The 19,509-nt window shown below is 29.4% G+C and overlaps 1 protein-coding gene across 1 annotated transcript in view; it reads right to left on the minus strand.

The window, feature by feature from the left end:
• LOC122715550 (inactive rhomboid protein 1) overlaps window positions 1-19,509 on the minus strand; it is a 348,614-nt gene that overhangs the window by 207,535 nt on the left and 121,570 nt on the right. Inside the window, 1 exon segment of the mRNA XM_043937820.1 lies at window positions 15,520-18,408. Within this exon segment, the coding sequence (XP_043793755.1) occupies window positions 15,520-18,377 (2,858 nt within the window). The 5' untranslated portion in view covers window positions 18,378-18,408.

Genomic DNA, 19,509 nt, shown 5'->3' on the forward strand with positions numbered 1-19,509 from the left:
GGATGAAAAGGGGACGACCATTTAATAACCATAATCGTCCTGTTTTCAAAACACGGACCATTCAGTAGGTCGATTCAGGAGCGGGCAATTTTCAGGAGGGTGCCGAATAAAAGGCTTAATTGAAAGCAACGAGTATAAAACACGGAGAAAAGGGTTGATTCTACATATGTGGGAAAAAAAGTAATATATTTATCGTTCAAATGTTCGCTTTCGAGAAAATCAGCGAAAGAAAGATTGTTATACTGTGTAAAAATAAGAAAAAGTGTAAAATAAATATTTTTCTTGAAATTCTTGTTTTTAAATATATAATATGATAATTTAAATACAGTATATCTAAAAAATAATCAATAATATATATAATGATAAATTAAATAAATATATAATATGATAATTTAAATACAGAATTACAGTATGTCTGTATCAAATAATCAACAATATAAAAAATGTTAATATATTTAATCAAAACATTTTTAAAAGATTTTAGAGAATAAGATAAATTTGACAATTAATAAAATTTAATATACAAAAATATCGTTTCAGACTTATTTATTAAGTTAATAAACATGATAATTAAAATTTGTATAAAATAGAGACAAAAAGCTCTTATAATTTAATAAATAAGCCTTAACATTCTTTTGTGTTTGATTTGGTATTTCTAGAATCTCCAAAGATGTTTGTCAAATATATCATCCTATGTATAATTTTATTCAACATATTATATATGTACATATATTTTGGGAATGTTACAATTGTTACAATAATGTTACAATAAACAATTGATAAATAACGTTTCCTTTTACAGGAAAACGTAAAAGTAAATTTACACTGTATTTATTCGAATCATAAAATAAAATTTTATAATAACTTTCCAATTAATTTTTTCAATTAATAAAATCCACTTACGTAATCGAGAATTTTTCCGTATTTATAATTCTCAATTCAAATTTGATTTTCTCAAAAATGAATTCCCAAGCAAAAAAAACTCTATCCTTCTTATTTTCGCATTTGGTCCAATCTTCCCCTGTCCTCTATATGTATATTACGTCATAGCAGCAGGTTTCAGAGTAGTAGGGAAGGACCGGTGTCGGGTTGCAATTTCGTGTGACAGGATTGGCTTGGAGTCGCGGACACGACATAATTACCCAAGTTGCCAACAGCACGTGGAACCTCCTTGCCTCCGGAAGACAATGCCAGCCCCTGCTTCCCCTTATGACTTCCGCCTCGCTCCAACCAACCGTACCTGGCCCAACGAGCCTTCACTCTCTACGATGTTAACCACCCCTCGTATCATCGAGCCTGTTACAGTCGCCCAGATTAATTCGTGATTTACCCCAAGAGGATTGATGAGATGCGGAAATCAAGAACAAAAGTATCCATCAGCCGCTTGAGCAGTCAGTTTTTTAATATTTCATCGATTAAGATGGTATTTTGTCCTGTAATGTACTTTAATATTCGTTGAAAAATTAAAATCGTTGAAAAATTAATATTGCGCATTTCTGAATTTTAAAAAATAAATGTGAAATATTTGGAAGAAGAAAAATCTTGTGCAGATGTTGATACTTATTGATTGGAGCTTTGTAGGGGGATAATTAGAATATTTTAAGAGGCAATTAAAGTTACATATTCTTCTCTTTAGATATAATATACTATCTATGATTTTGAAATAGTTGAAACTAAAAATTATAAAAATATAATAATATATATTTAAATAATATATATAATATATTATAAAATATAATAATATAAATTATAACTTCTTAAGAAGTTATAAAAATTATAACTTCTTTTGCGCTATATTTGTTGAAAAAAATAAAGATTTAATTTTAAATTAGATCTACAAAGCTTTCTATTATAAAGTTAAAAAGAGCTTCAAATTTTAATTCACCTTGAATCTTAATAAAATATCAAATATTTTAACTTCAAATGACAGGATATATTTATATTACTTGCAGAACTTTTATGTTTATGAAAATTTAAAAAAAGAAAAAGAATATAAATGATTCATATGATCGTTCATATGATTTTTTTTATTTCATTTCAAAGTTGAAAGAGGTATAGAATTTCAAGTATTTTAACATATCTTGAATTATAAAGTATTAAATCAGACACTATCTGTTATTTTTCAAAACTTTTATGTTAGGAAACTTTTCTTATTTTATTTCCAAATCAAAAGATGTATAAAACTTTAAACATTTTAACATATCTTGAATCATAATAGAATACTAAATAAAATATTTTAACTATATATATATGGCAGAATATTTAAATTATATAAATTTTGGAGCCTAACATGAACCAAACACAATATAGTTTTGTACAGGTTTTCTCTATTCATTATTATTATTTCAAATCGAGTTTTCTCAATTTGCTACAATCTTGTCGAAATAATTTCGCGAAAGCGTGTAGTCTTCTTGCATGCGGTTCTCGCAAATCGATGCGAAAACGTTTCCCTCTGTGTTTCGAGTGTTTGCGCTTCGCGTGGCCGTGCGGGTGCTTTGAACGCTTGGCAAGGCAACGAGGTGTTTAATTAAACAGAACCCCTGTTTGCCGTGCTCTTGTTGTATCTTGGATCGATCGATTGGTCTTCTTTCACGAACGCCTTGTGGAAAATTGATTTGTTGATGGAACGGTTTCCATTTAAATACGAACGTGTCCTGGCTATTGTGATTCGAATTAAATATGAATATTGTGGATTAATTTCTGTAGATTATATTTAGTGTTGAAATTTTTTGTTTGATATAAAGTGATAAAAATTTTTTGTTTGATATAAAGTGATAAAAATAGCAAAAAAAGTAAGCAATTTTAAAGAGAGAGTGATATTTTAAAAGATGTCATAAATTTTATTTTAATACGATCTTGAAAGTTTTGAGAGATCATCGAAATCGCGCAATTGAATTAATATTAAAAATGTTAATAGAAATTTTTAGAAAGCGTTATTTATTATGGAAATGTAAATATCTATTCTTATAAACTTAATATTATTAATAATTTCTTCGTGAAAATTTTTTTCTTGTGAATAAATCTGTAGATAACCTTAATGGATTTACTTGAATATTTATAACCAAGATTTTTTTGAAATTTGGAATCTTACTAAAAAATAAAAACAAGTATCGTTTTTAAAACCATCTTAATGTCTTTTATAATTTAAAAAAATATATAATATTCCTTTAATTTAAGATTTTATTCCCTTAATTGACCTTTTTAATTTTTTTCGAAAACCATAACGATATACAAATTGATAAAAATTTTGAATATATAAAAATTGATAAATATTTATTGAATAAATATTATTATAAATTATTAAAAAAAAACAATTTCTCATGTAAATCAGGATTCAAAAGATCTACGTAGCTTTTAAATTTCTACAATAGTATCGAATAATGAATTCATGACTGCATCCAGAGGCTACATTGCTTCGTACAATTATGCAAACAGAGATACTAACTGCTTAGCATTTTAGATTTTGATAAATCATCCATACTTTGTAATATTCAAAGAGTTTCAGAGTTTAGCTCACCGTCCCTTACGTATGCGTAATTTTCAATTCGTTTGTTCCATCGAAATTTCCTCTATGCCAAGTAATCTCGCTAGTTTCATTCATTTTATGCATCATACTGATGGAAAATGATAATTTCGAAAATCGATGAAAAGAATTAGATCAAATGGATAAAAAATTTTTCTTATTAAAAAATAATCTTTTTTTAAAAAAAAGAAAAAGGAAATTAAATGCTAATAATGTGTTATTAAAATAATGTATTAGTAAAAATATAAATAGTGATTAATAATGATATGATAATAATAATGAATAATAATAATAATAATAATCTAAAGAATATTTGTAAATTTATAAAATCTGTTTACTGTTCAGAAATGAAAATAAAATAAATTGATACGAATAATATGTTATTAAAGTGATGTACGATCAATCTTGAGTAACAGTAAGTAACTTAATTTAACATTTTAAAAATGTTTACGTAATTGAAATTAAAAAATGACGAATAATATATTCTATGTATATATGAATATACAGAATAAAAATAAAATTAAATTCTAAAGAAATAATAGTTAATTTTTTATAAAATCAATAATCTTATTGCTCGAAATTCATTGATATTATTTCCAAAATTTAAATATTCATAATTTTCTTATCAAAAAAAAAAAAATAATAATAATAAAATAAAATGTATAAAAAAAAAATTAAATCAATAATTAAAGAAAATAATAAATATATAAAAATATTTATAAATATTTTAATTAATACTATTGATCAAAAAAAATTTGTTTAAATTATATTAATTTTTTTTATTTCTTTTGTATTACTGTATTAAAATATTATAAGAAATCTCATATTTATATATTCCTTATTAATTTTCACCAAAATATTCTATTATTACAAAAATATCTGTAAGTCTGTAAAATTCATCAAAAAATGAAAAAAAAATTAAATTAGGAATAATAATCTGTTATAAAAATAGTGTGTGTGAATATATTAATGAACTTACGTGGTTTGGTCATCGGCGAACGAAAAAAGTAAAATAATAAATATAAAATATTGTTAAAATAATATAATCATGATTAAACCACGTCAAACACAAACAAATGAACCGTATAAATATTTGATCAGAAATCCCAGAGTTTAAACAACTCAATAATGCTCCAACGAAAAAAGTTCTCATCAGGATGAAAGTTGGCAAGCACATTCCATTGGAAAATTATTCCGTTCAAGTTCTTTTTTTTCTTTAACGAAGCAGCTTTCATAAACAATGTTAAGCAAACTTTAATCCCTCAATTTTTTTGACTACTTTTTTTCACATTCATAATATTTTCGTTTTCCATCAAAGAAACTGAATTTATAATCTGTTTATGAAATTTTTCATAAGCTGCGGATATCTGTCCAAGTGAACATCATTTTGAATATTTTTTTAAATAAATTTTGCTTCGCCAATTTTTTTGTTCAGTTTCATTATTCGTATCTATTCTTAAATACAATTAATCCTCTTATAGCACGATTCCAATAGAGTACAAAAATTACATTATAATTTTTATAATGACTTAATAAATTTATTTATAATGTTATACAATAAAACTTATATAATTAATTAATTTTAAGTTTTTTAATTAATTTTAAAGTTAATTTTAAAGTTTCGTTTCATATAATCGTATTAAATAAAACTTAGAATTATCATCTTTATCATAATAACAATAAACTTATTGTTAATATTTTGATTTGTATTAATTAGATTTCATTTAATAGAATTTCGATACAATACAGAATGAATTAACATGTTTTAGAAAGATTGATTGTATTCCGAATTTTTCTTACTTTGAATCTTTGAATTTATTATGATAATAAAAATATATAATCTTATTTTTAAAAAAAGATATTGATGTCTATGAAATCTCGACAAATATAACCTCAAAAAATTTTGTTTACTTATCATATTAAATAATTTTTTCCTATCACTAACAATATTACATAAGTGATATTTAAAATAATACTCAAGCTATTAAAATATTCCATATAAATAATGTTATAAGAAATTTCCATTAGAAATTTCCAATATCCTCATATCAAATATAAAGTAAGAGATTCAACTTCTATCATCTCAGATTTACATTTACTGATAAAAATTAAAAAAGAATCATTCGCAATTTTTTTTATATTTTTTTATTTCTATTAATTCTTATGCAAACAAATATTTAGAAAAAAACTTATTCTTCACCGATGTATGTTTTCTCCCTATATTAATTTTATTTCCAATTTTGAAAAAATATATATTTTGCAAACGATCAATTTGTTTCTTAATCCATATTAAAATATAAATAATATTAATAATATAAATATAAATCTATTTCAAAAGAACAAAGTAAAACACAAATTCCGCGATTACTTTACATAAATACATAATTAATAGATAATTATACGATTACATAAATACTACCTATTTCTTTTGCTATGTGTCATTGAAGAGCCGATTACGTGGCTATAATTCTAATTCCTTTAATTTCAGAAATACGTCGCTCTAATCGTCTCGTTAATTCCGATGTATCGAACTTTCAACATGTTGATCTTTCGAGTTGTTAACATGGAAAGATAGGAATAGAGCAAGAGAGGATGAAACTTGCCATGAAAACTAGGCTAAAGCGAATGAAAATTCTCATGCATGAAAGATGAAATATAATAACGAAGGATCTCGAAGTTCGTTCAAGCCTATTGCATGATCCTTGCTTTTAAGCATCCCTTCTCTTTCTTTCTTTCCTTTTTTTTCTTTTTTTAGCCATTATTTACGATGAACGTGAATCTGAGATGTGAAATATGATCATGAAATTTCATTTTCCAAGTTTGTTTCGGATCAGAAATTCAATATGGAATCAATGAGCGTAGGATAATAATTGTGAAACGATTCGTTTAACATTGCAATAATTCTTGAATTCTTATTTTTTTGATTTTTTAATTTTAGAAAAAAATGTAACATAAAATTGGAATAAGAAATTAAATATATCGGTAATGATTCTTTCATAATAATGCAAGAATCATAATCATGATTATAATTAAAAACTGAATCTATATTGTAATTATACTTTGTACAATTTATATTAAAATTGTAATATTATATCAAATATGATAATTTACATAAAAATTAATATAATATCTGAAAACTGGAAAGTACAAAAGATACAAAGAAAGCTATTTTAAAATATCAACTTATAAATGCATGTATTTTATCTCCATCTCGCTTCGTCTAACGCGAATTTAAATTAGTACAATTTATAATGAATAAACTACGACAAGACTTTTATATATTATTGTTTTATACGTGGCCTCTGGGATGGAATCTTTAAAATATGTCTCAATATATTAATATCTTGTATTATTATATTTATTTAGCAAACTTCGTTTATAATGAATAAATTTAATATAAATTTTGATGATTTTATTTTAAATTTCTTAAGTGAAACTCCTCCAAATTATAATCTTGTATTAATATGTAAATTCTAAATTTTCTAATTAATTCAGAAGAATTTAATGTATAATATTATGTGCATTATTATCAAATTATAAATTACATTTTTATTGAGTAAAATAGATAATGTGGCAGTTATTACATCCACTCTATTTTTAATAATAAAAGTGACATACTTAAAATTCAAGGACCATTACACGGTTAATCGAGAAAATGATTAAAAACGACTTGGTTTAACACAATAACGAATTAAAAGAACGAGTTTATTTTATTTTCGAGGAATCGAGGAAGCGTAAAATCCATCCGGTTAATCGACAATCCACTGTGTGAATCTCATGGTTGTGCCTGCAAGCAACGAAATTTCGAATTCACGGAAGCGGAAACTACCGGAAAGTACTCCAGTTAAGGAAATGCGGATAGATGCCGAAGTAAAAAAGAAATAATTATTAATTCTATGAAACTTTTTGAAATTTAAAAACTTTCGAGATATCGAAAAAAACAATGTCAAAAACTACTATAATATAAATTTCACAGATTACTTTTATTAGATTGAAAAATTATCATTAGATTATCAATATAATTCATATTATGGTATAAAATATATATATGGTATAATATATAGTAAATATTATAATTTATTTACCATGCCTATAGTTTTTCTTGATTACTAATAGATATATATTAATACATGCATATATTATAATATATAATATAATTTAATAATTCATATTACATATATAAAATGAATATAATACGTATAATATAAAAATTATTTTGCAAAAATATTCTTAATTTACTATATTTGATCGCTATTGTAAAATATCTTAAATGAATTTTTTATCGCAAATTTTCGGATGAAACATTTTGCATTAAAAAAATTTGTAAAATTTTCTCCTTCATAACAATAATGAAAACTGTGACACGAGATATCTCGTGGAATCGAGATATCTCATTCTCGATAGTAAAAACATTGAAAACAGAAAACAGATAAGAATATGAAGATAAGAAGACAAAAGAATTCGCCGATATATTTGTATATACATTGTTCCAAAAATTTTTCTTCTTTTTGCTTTCATTCAAATCTGACGAATATTACATTGTCTTATTAATTTTTTTTATAATATTAGTTAATATAAATTAATATTATAAAGTTATTTATTTATTATAATATTAGAATATTCAGACTATTATTTATTTTTATTTTTCAAAAATTTAATTTAATGTGGAATGTGTATGTGGAATCTTAAAATCTTAAAATCATCTTAATTAGTATTTTATAAATGAGTCAAAGTAGGATCATAAAGTCAAAAGTAGAATTACGAAGCTTTCAAAGAGAAGAAAAAATGAAGAAATTATATTGCAAAAACAAATTTGTTGAGGGAATTTGATATTAAGATAGAGAATCTTATTTCTACATTTATAATACATAATTTTAATAAAATATATAAGAAATAGCATATTACGACTTCTAATTATCAGATCATCTTATTTAAACCGCTATCATTATAATAACTGATTTAGTACGTTTTTCAAAATAATATACTTAAAAACACGATTTATTGATTATGAAACATGATAAAAATATTTTATGCACATTTTCCAAAAAAGAGAGAAGATTATTTATTCCTTTCGAGTCAAGAAATTTTTCCTCGTGTGAATTTAATCTAATCCATTCAAATCGTTTTCAAATGTTATTTAATAGATATACATTTATTGAAAAAAATTAAGAAACAAATTAATTATTCGTATTTTTTTTATATTTCTTATCTCTGTTTAATCTTTATGGAGTTTTATATTAAGAAACAATTAATCGATATTTTTAATTCCGATCTATTTATTTTAGAAGATGAAAAATATAAATATATTCACAAATTTTTCTTTTTTTTTGTTTCTTTTTTTTGTCTAAATGTATATATAATATACATTCTCATATATTGAATTATTTTATATCTTTTCCTCGGATTCTTCTTGCTTGACAATGACAGAATAAACAAATACCAATTTTATTTCAACAAAATTTCGAATTAATTCTGAATTCGATAGCCAAGCAGATCGTTCATCACAGAAAAAGACTCAAGTCTTCTAAAATCCTCTTCCTCGATTCTTGCATCTTTTTCAGCGCGCATGCGTAAAATAGCAGCAACAAAAGACAATGAGATTGAACGTGAAGAATTGTTTCACAGGGGAGGACACTTTTCTCCATCGTGTTCCTCCTCGTCAGGGATACGATGGATGGAGGAGAGGACGTCACAATCGGCTTGACCAGCACAAAGCTTTCGACAAACTCGCGAGGGTGAAGCCGATATCCCAAAGCAAACTGAACACTCAGCGAAACGAGCCTGCCGACGTAATCTCTTCCTACCCTTCGCAGAACGAAAGGAATCGCCCTTCCCTGGCTTCAGTTTTCGGGATACCGTCTGCCCTTCCCCTTCCCCCTTCCTACTCACGAGACATTCGACACACTGGCAGGATCCCCGAGTATCCTCCTCCGTGTTTTCCGGTTCCGTGAAAATTCGCTGACGTACCCGAACTCTAATTAAACATCACCAGTTTTAAGGGGAATTATCGTTAATAGGACATGATTGAAATTGTATCCAATTGTAGAATCAATTGTAGTGGGTTTAGAATTTAGAATTTAGATACAGTTTTATAAATGGTATAACGGTGTTTTTGTATGTTTTTGATGAAAGATGAAATTTATTTGATTAAGGTGATAAGGAAGATATATTATCTCGTTTTGAGGTATTTGTAGTTTTGAAAATTAAGATTTGGATGAGATGATGCTCGCAAGAAATGTAATATTATGTGATTAATGGTGTAGAAGAGATTATATAATTTATTTAGGTCTCAAAAAAGTTTGGAATTCATCTTTCTGATTTTATACTGTTTGTATGAAGTTATCTTGTAAACAAAATGAATTATATTTATTTCGTTTCATCTTGTTTCTATTATGTGAAGTCTTAAGAATTAGATTTCTATTTTTTAGTAGAGATTTTTATGCAACCTTTTACAAAATATATTTTATTTTACATACACTATCTATTATAATATCTTTAATCTCTTTTTTCATTACATTACATTTCATTACTATGATGTCAATGTTTAAATATTTTTACATTTCTAAATTTATTAACAAAAAAATTATATATTTATATTATATATTTCTGAAATTTAAATGATAATGTTAAAACCAAATCACTTCAAATCTGTATCACTTTAAACAAGACTCAATTAAAAAATAATAAATAAAAAAGTCAGAAAATTACAATAAAATATCGATTGAAATATCGATTCAATTACGATATGAATTAAATTTTTCAAAGAATCTTTATCTCTATCTACATTATTCTTAAATTTCTTAGAAATCATTGATCACAATAAATTCAATTAATTTGATTTCATCATAGCCTATAATATATTCCACGATAGGTCCCTTAGCAACATCCTTATTATAAATACTCTCTTTCTTTTCTTGAAAAATTAAGAGTTCTTGAAAGGTTGAAATTTTTATTTCTTTCTTAAAACATAAACGATACAAGACAATACACATATCTCTAAAAAAAAAAAATGGAGAAAAAAATAAGGAAAAAAAAAAATCTCCAAGATTCCAAGAGGTGGGCGAAATCTTTGGATGGTAATGCATCATTGACTTTGAAACGGGAAAAAGGGATGCAGCAAAGTTGGAGAGATGCGCGAAGCCGATGAAGATGAAAAAATAAAGTGGGCCACGATACTCCATTAACCTGATTACTGCCACAGAAGTAACGACCCTTTCTGTGCTCGCGGGTTCCGTGCGACTGCTAAATGTGGACACGGCCTACATTCCAGTTCATTTTTAGATAACGCTTTAAACAGAGATTATCAACCGTGAAACAAAGTCTCATCAAACGCCTCGCGAGCTTTTTCTCCTGTTACCAGGCGCCATGTGCCCAATCCGAGTGATCCTTGACCATTAATCGTGGCCAAATCCTGTGATATCATGTTCAACGATGGCGTTATGTAAAATTAGAAATTATACTATGTGTATTTGAAATTGGATATTTTTCCTTTTTTTTTTTACTATGGTATCTTTTCTAGAATATCATTTTCAAAATTCATAATTAACATTTTTATTTTTTTAATATATTTTAAGTATAACAATTATTTTTGTATTAGTGTTAGTAGAAATTCTTTTTGTAGATTGGATATTAAAATAGTTTCAAATAACAATGAAAATAAAAAGAAAGTTTTTTGAGAGTTAGGCATTATTGATTCTCAAAAGCCAGTTACTTTATTTCAATTATTGTACACTCTTATTGAATATTGTGTTTTGGATATTGTACACACTATATTAGATATTTTATTCCATACATTGTTTGCTTATTATAAACTAAAATTATCTTTTAAATTATGTTTACTTACTACAAATTAGGTTATATTTTATGTTAACATAAAGAAAATATAATAATAAATACATCATAAAAATTTGAGCACTTAGTGTGTGCAATATATATAGGCAAATTTAAAATTAGTTCTAATTCTCATAGATTGTTTAAAAAATTATTAATATTAAATTTATCTTTGAATTAACCGTTTTTCTAATCTATAAATTAGTCTATAAAAATAGTAAATAAAATTGTCTTATTTCTCAATTACATCATTTATTAAAATAATAAAACTACGAAAATTTTTAAAAATTAATATCGAAAATTATAATTAATTGAATATTTATTTTGGAAAAATATAAAAATTGTATATAGGTATGATAATATTGAAAATTGCATTGTTTATATTTACAGAATTGATTGAATATTCAATATTCATATATTAAACAAATTAAAAAAATATTAAAAAATATTCCTATAATGATGAAAACTAAAATTATCTGTACATTTACTTTCTATTCCTACAAATTCATATTGAAAATTCATATTGAAAATAATTCAATGAAATTTTTTCTATTTGACAGAATTAAATATTTATAATAAAGTAATAAAATAAAATATTAAATAAAGTAATAAAAATTGATGAAACAATATCATCGAAAATTCTTCTCCAAAAATGGATATTAGAAATTGAAATTTTTTTTATCTATAAAATTCAATATCTACTGCAATAGCATATCGATCGAAAAAAAAAATAAAACATTTTTGAAACATTGTGAAATTATCTCTATCACGTTTTTAAAAAAAATTCAATCAAAAATTATATTATATTTTTCCTATCTATAAAACTATCAAACACGTTATAGTATAAAAATTAATGAAAAAAATATTGCTCGAAAACGATACCCCTTTCCAGAAACTAATATGTTTCAATTTAAAGTCACACGCTCGATTTAATCAAATTAGTCCAATGCCACGCAAACTTGCATGTTAACGATCAAACATTTAACACGTGATCAATATTGGAATATTAAGAGCACCATAAATTCACAAAATACTTTAGCTGTTCCAATTAAATTTTGTGTTGTCAAATGTAATCACGATGGAAGCTTTAATCCTTTGAAACTATCAATTATCAATCAATTTCATTGAAGATTATTTTAACAGAAGAGTATTTTAATAGAAGAAATAGAAGCATTATTAATCTTTTCAATTCATTATTACTCTTTTAATTCTAATTCTCAAGCAAGAAAATATTTTTTATAAGAAACGAGAATATAAATTAGAGATATCAAAATATCAAAGATAGAAAAAATGTATATTGTTTTATAAATATTTTTCTACCATTAACAAAACAATATATATTAAAACTTAATTTAATTTAATTTAATTTAATATCATTTAATATGTAATAGTGATGATATAACGATGATAGAATTCGTTCGTCAAAAGATCAACAATATTACAATTAATGTATTTTTTTATTTATATAAAGCCTTAGAAATAGAAATTTTCTAGAAGCAAAGCTATTTTTGCAATCGAGACTTTCAAGAATAATATCTGTAATTTTAAAATAAAATATACATTTTCTTTCTTATAGAACCAATCATTTTTATGAAAAATTTTCATAAAATTTATATTAAGATTTTAACGAAGTAATATTTATGGAATTTATTTGTATAAAAGTTTAAACAACTTTTATCATTTTTGTAACAAGTATACTTTGAAAAATCTCCAAAATTCAAAAAAGCGAAACTGAAAATTGAGATATGACTATACCTGAATTATTTACAGAATTGATTGAATATTCAATATTCATTAAATTATTCATTAAACAAATGAAAAAAATATTAAAAAATATTCCTACAATGATGATATATTCTGTTTATTTTTTTTTTTTTGTTAGATCAATTCTATTTGTTTATTTTAATATTTTTATTATATCGTTTAAACGAAGAAAAAGTCATTTAATATAATATTTTATAATATCATCTTTCAATTTTATATTAGAATTACATTTTAAAATTGAGAATGAAAAATTGATAGACAACAAATATTATAATGAAGATAACAATAAGATATCAAATGGATATATTTCTCTTAATTCATTAAATTTAAAATATAAATAAAAATAAAAATTTTTATTTATTTAACGTTTTATTCGTGATTATTGAGAATTGAAAATTAACTTTTGGAAACTTTTATATACATTCTGCATTAATTATCTATCATTCATCCTGTGTCAAAGTATCAAGAACTTCTAAGCAATTTTATTATATGCATACACTTATAAATACACTCAAAAGTATTAGGATAATTCCATTTACACGCACCATCCTGTAGAACCACGAAGAAAACATGGCATTAATCAACGAGTTAATCAACAAGATCTTTCTACAGCACTCAATTTCCACCATAACGTAACACCATGGTAATACGTATGTATTATGCTTGCTACGAAACGGTTGTTTTCCTAATATCCATCTTCATGGTAAATGAGAACAATGCGCCACTCGCACAGTTTCAGACTATATTACGACAAAACCTTGTTCCGTACAAGATTTCCACTTTCCATCCCCATAAATAACATTCATCTCGCAATTAAGGCTCACCTATTCTAATTCGTGAGCTTTATTCCAAAGTCAGTATGATTACACGAGACACGTATATTATCCGGATCCATGTATTCCCTAATCCATGGGCTCAATCTCCACGTACAATTCCTTTTATACCCATTGCTGACTTCCATTTGTGTGGCAATTAATTTTTTCCACCGGTTACCTCACCCACGAGAATTAAACCAGAAATCTCTTCCCGTAATTCTGGCCGAGGTCAGAAAAATCTATTCAACTTTAATACAAGAACTTCCGTCGTTAACAAAGATTTATCTATCTTTTCGAGTTTACTTTCATACCCCTCCTCTTTTATTTGGGAGAGAATGTATATTCTGGAAGAAATATCCATTACGATTGATCGATTGAGTGTCGAACGTGGAATTGGGTATAATTGATTAGATGAAGGATAATTGATAGGGGAACATTAAAAATTTGTTTCTTTGGATTTTGTTTTATCTGGCAAATTGTTTATGCTTTCGTAAAATTTTCAATTTTTCCAAATATTTTATGGATATATAGGAAAGTGATTATTTTCAATAATTTTTATATTATTTATTGTAAAAAAGAGAAAGTATATATTTTGGAAAAAGTGTCCATTTGATTGATTAATTGAGTGTCAAGAATCGAATATAATTGATTAGATGGAGGATAAGTAATACAGATTAATATTTTAGTCTGCCAAATTGTTTATGTTTTAGTAAAATGATCATTTCAAATAATTTCCATATTTTTTATTGTAAAAAAATGTTTTATTTAAAGATTTTATAGTGTGGAGAATTAATATAATTTGATATTATTATTATTATTTTTATAGATGTTTTTTTTAAATAGAATCATATATTTCTTAATAATAAATGCAGACGATCATTCCTTATAAAAATCTATTACGTTATTTATATATAATAAAAATTAATAATTTTTTTAATATAAAAAACGTTTTTAATATAAAAAATAATAATTTAAATCGATTATCTAAAAAATTCATAATTTAAAAAAAAAAATTGATCCATATATGCTTTGTATTATATAATAAGAAATTATTATCTTAATCTACTAATTTAAATTATAAGTTTAATAAATTTCATTTAAATTTGTAATATATAAAATGAAAATGAGATAAAATTATCTCCGCTTCATCTAATGTAAATTTCAATTGCTTATAACTTAATAAATAAACTTCAATTGATATATTTATAAATCAAATTTCTTATGTTTTAGAATCAATTTTGCAAAGATTCCATGATATATTAATCTTATATTACATAAATCATTATTTATCTTTGCGTTCAATAAATGAAAAAAATATTGCCTAATTTTCTTGCAACAACTTTAAATAAAACGAGCTTTTGTAGATTATTTATATTTACAAATTATATCTATAAATAATAAACTACTCTTCATTCATTGTATCACCTATAATATTATTACAAAAAAATTAAATATAAAAATATTTCTTTTACCCTCTCCATACGATCTCAAATAAAGAAAAATCAATCTACGATAAGTACATATCTCTAAAATAATTTACGAATAATTAAAATAATAATACAAAAAAAATTCATTATAAAAACTCACCAAGAGGACTGCGTAGATATCGACGGCAGCGCGCCTGGTGGCAATGATCTCCTAATCGCCTGGCAGCAAGATCTCCCACTTGATGACGCCTCGTTGCAACAAGATGGGGGGTTGGTGCACACGTGGCGCGTAACGACACCTGTGGACGTGGTCGGGAACTCGACCGCAGACGCGCGCACCTTGGGTCGCAACAATGGCGACATCGAGAACCCGCCATCCCTCTGATTAGACGCCGAACTGCTTGAGCTGCTCGAGCCTGGGCTACCACCTAGGCGGCCAGGCGATGCATACGCGAAACCGCGAAGCCGGAAGTGCGACTGATGGTATGGATAGCCGGCAGGTGGTGGTAGCCGATAATGATGATGGAAACCGAGATCTCGCCTCATGTAAGGATCGGTTGGATCGTTGGTGGGCACATAACGGTCGGTGGGCGTGTGCGCGGATGGTGGCACGTATCTATCCACGTATCTGTCCGGGTAGAGGACCTCCGGAGGCGGTTGAGGCACGTATCGTTCCACAGGTGTGTGAGCCGTTGGCGGAACGTAGCTTCCGGTCGCGGTGCTCGATCCATAAGTTCGATCGGTGGACGTGGCGGCTACCGACGTGCCGCAAGACGAGATCGGCGTTATGCGACCAGTGTATCGATCCTTAGGCTTAGGCAGGGACAGATACTTGTCAGCGGCGCGCACAGGCGAGTATCTATCAGTGGCAGAATGAAAACGATCAGGAGTACCGGAGGAAGATGTGAAACGATCCGTGCTAGCGGCAGGGTTCGAGAATCTGTCATAACGGTCCTGGCCGAGTCTGGTATCGAACTGGTCGCCAACAGAATTGCCAACAGTGTAACGATCGCTTCCGTAACTCTGCACGGACTTCGACACCTGAAGATACTTGTCCACGACGCTTGTTTTTGTCGCGGCCTGATAGCCGGAACTTGCTGTACAACTAGTCGTTCCGGTTGTTCCCGAGCGGAGATTCGTATTGGCCATCTCGGGAGTGGGAGAGATGGATGTGAAACGATCGTTGGACGTGGTGGATTGCGTTGCCGTGGTGTTCGTGTAGGAGGAGTGATAACGAGAGACGGTGTCGGTCGAGGAGGAGGATGAGGAGGACGTCGCAGAGAGCAGTCGTTCCGTCGACGATCCCGAAACGACGTACCTGTTAGCCACGTCGTTATTGGCCAGTCTCCCATCGTGTCCTGGTGACGAGCTAACCAAGTAACGATCGTTGGGCACGCAGAATCTGTCGTTCGCCCGTGATTGGCCGCAACGTTGTATCGCGAGATCGTTGAAACGATCAGCTGTGCTGTATCTGGACTGTGTGCCTCCCACTTCCTGGAAACTGGAATATCTATTAAAATCCGTGGGCGCGGGGGATCCAGTCGATCTGTCCGTATACTTCTGACAAACCGTCTCGACGCCACGATCGGTGTACAAACGTCTCTGCTCGTTGCCGTTCGACGACACCTGCAAAGACCTCTCCGTCGACGTGGAGTATCGCTGATGGGAGGCCTCCGGATTGGGCGAATTCGAGAGGAATCTCTCAGCGCTCGACGATATCGTCGAGTAACGATCGTGGTGGATACCTGACGTCGTCTCCTGTCGATGATATCGTTCGTGTACAGGCGAATCGCTGAGATACCTATCGGTCGACTTGCTCGCAAATCTCTCTGGCACTGGGGCGTGTATAGGTGACGAGGAGAGCAAACGGTCCGTAGAAATGGCACCGTATCTCGATGCGGTTGTATCCTTGCCGGTTGTGTATATTCCGTTCCTGTCTCCTTGTAGACCGGCTTGTAGACTTCCCAACACCGGTGACGAGCCGGACAACAAGCGATCACTTGTTCCAGTGTATCGTTGCTGATCCTTGGACTCGTGCATAGAACTCGACGACTGTTGATTGGCCAATAATCGTTCCGCCGAGGAGAATCGCTCCTTAGCTGGCATCGGTGAGGCTGGTGCCGTGCCCCCGCCATATCTGGTGCTTGGAGAACCTGGGGCCAAAATCCTATCAGCAGCAGGATAACCAGCCAGACTCTGGGTCGAGGCGTACTTCTCGCTTGGGCTAGGTGACAAAGGTGGTGGTGGGACGAAACGGTCGTTGGCAGGTGCCGGTGATGGCGGAGAGGGGAACGTCTCGGACGAGAATGGACTGGTCGCGCATCCCGACACCAAAATATTCGTGTTCGCGTATTCGTTGCCTGTGGAGGCATTGACCAGCTCGTTGGCCAGGTGATGGAATCGAAGCTCGGTGGTGGTGGCCGGTTGGAAACGTTCGCTCGGGGCCAAGGACAATCTCTGGTCACCGTGGAGGCTTGTGAGCTCGTTGAAACGTGGAAAACGGTCGACAAGAACGTTTTGCGGCAATGTTTGGCCAGAGTTGCTCGTTCTCCCTGGGGTGAACTGGTGGTGCGCTTGCAAAGAGGGCTGGCCGAATCTCTCTTGGCTCTGATAATGACCGAATCGCTCGCAACTCGACTGTATCGAACGAGTTTCCGCGCACGACTTGGGGAAGTCGTCGATCGTCGGCTTGTCCGTTGATTTATCGTGCCTCTCGATGCCTGACATTCGCTCCCGGACTCCATAATCGACGTGCTCGTTCCCTTGAGAGGATTGATCCGATTGGTAACGATCTTGACTGGCGACGCTCGACACGCTCGTGCGTAGATCGTTCGTTTGCTGTTGTTGCGCTTGCTTGTAACAATCTGAGGAGCTAGTGGAACCGATCTGGGACCCGACACTTCCGCTCGTTCCGCCACTCGATCCTGGAACCGGTGATGACGAGGACCCGTACTGAGGGATCGGATGTTGGTGCAGTAGGAGACGTTCTCTTCGGCCATAGTCGTCGTCTGTCGGCATCCTGGTGGCCCGGGGCCCGCTGTCAGGACATCTGAAATTGTATAATTTGCTGTTAGTAATGAAGTTAACGATGATTTGAAAATATTATTGTATCGATAAACAGAATCTAATCTGTATCAAATTAATTAATTATCTTCTTTTCTGAATCCTAATTTTATTTGTTTTGATTTAACAGATATTTTATCTTTACCCAAAGTATACATTTATTAAATATTTCATTTTTATCGAGATAAATATCGAATATTTTTTCATTTCCTATATAACTTAATTTCAATGCTGATTCAAAAAAAAAATTAATTAAATTTTTAATGCAATATGATACTTAATTAATCCTCTAACAAAGACGCTATCCCAAAGCAGACCGAAGTTATCGAAATCACCGCACCTTTTGTTCGCGTTTAAACCCGTATCCTCCTTTAATGTCTCCATGTAGGTAAAACATAATGCATAATAGAAATATAGCCGGGAGGCAGGTACGAATTGCTTGTTACGTGACGTTAAAACGCGGCCCGTATAATCGATTGCAAATTAATTGGGGCCATGCTCGCTCGCGTTTCGCTCATTGGACCAAACGTGTACGAACGAGTGACGCGTGCGGTCGTTCGTAACCGCTGGCAAGCCTGCAACGAATTGCCAGGAAATACAACGATTTCATCGATCACTGCTTAAATCCTCCTCCCCAAAGAGTATTGAAATATCTGGACCTATCGAACTTTTACAACGCGTTGCATGAATTGGAATGAAAATAAGATTCACGATTCTTTTTTTTTTTTTATCTTATTGATCTTATTATTTATTATCTTATTATCTTATTGATCAATTAAATTAGCTGAATTGTTTGAAAAAGTTTGAAAAATTATTTAGGAGAAAATTTGAAATAATGTGAAAAGAATTGGAAAATTAAAATAAAAAGTTCAATAGTGATCCAGAAATGCTATTTTTTCATTTCTTACATTGTAAATATTACTTCTTTTTTTAAATATAATATAAATGTTTGTTGTTGGAAAAAAAGTATTAATATCTGATAAGAAAAGTGAAAATTTGAAGATATTGGATTGTTTTTTTAATATTTGAAGATATTATTTCATTCAGTGCTGATAAAATGGTATTTCAAGTGAAAAGTTATTTCTCA

The sequence above is a fragment of the Apis laboriosa genome, unplaced genomic scaffold (genome assembly GCF_014066325.1).
Source record: "Apis laboriosa isolate Shangri-la unplaced genomic scaffold, ASM1406632v1 scaffold38_cov145, whole genome shotgun sequence".
NCBI lineage: Eukaryota > Metazoa > Arthropoda > Insecta > Hymenoptera > Apidae > Apis > Apis laboriosa.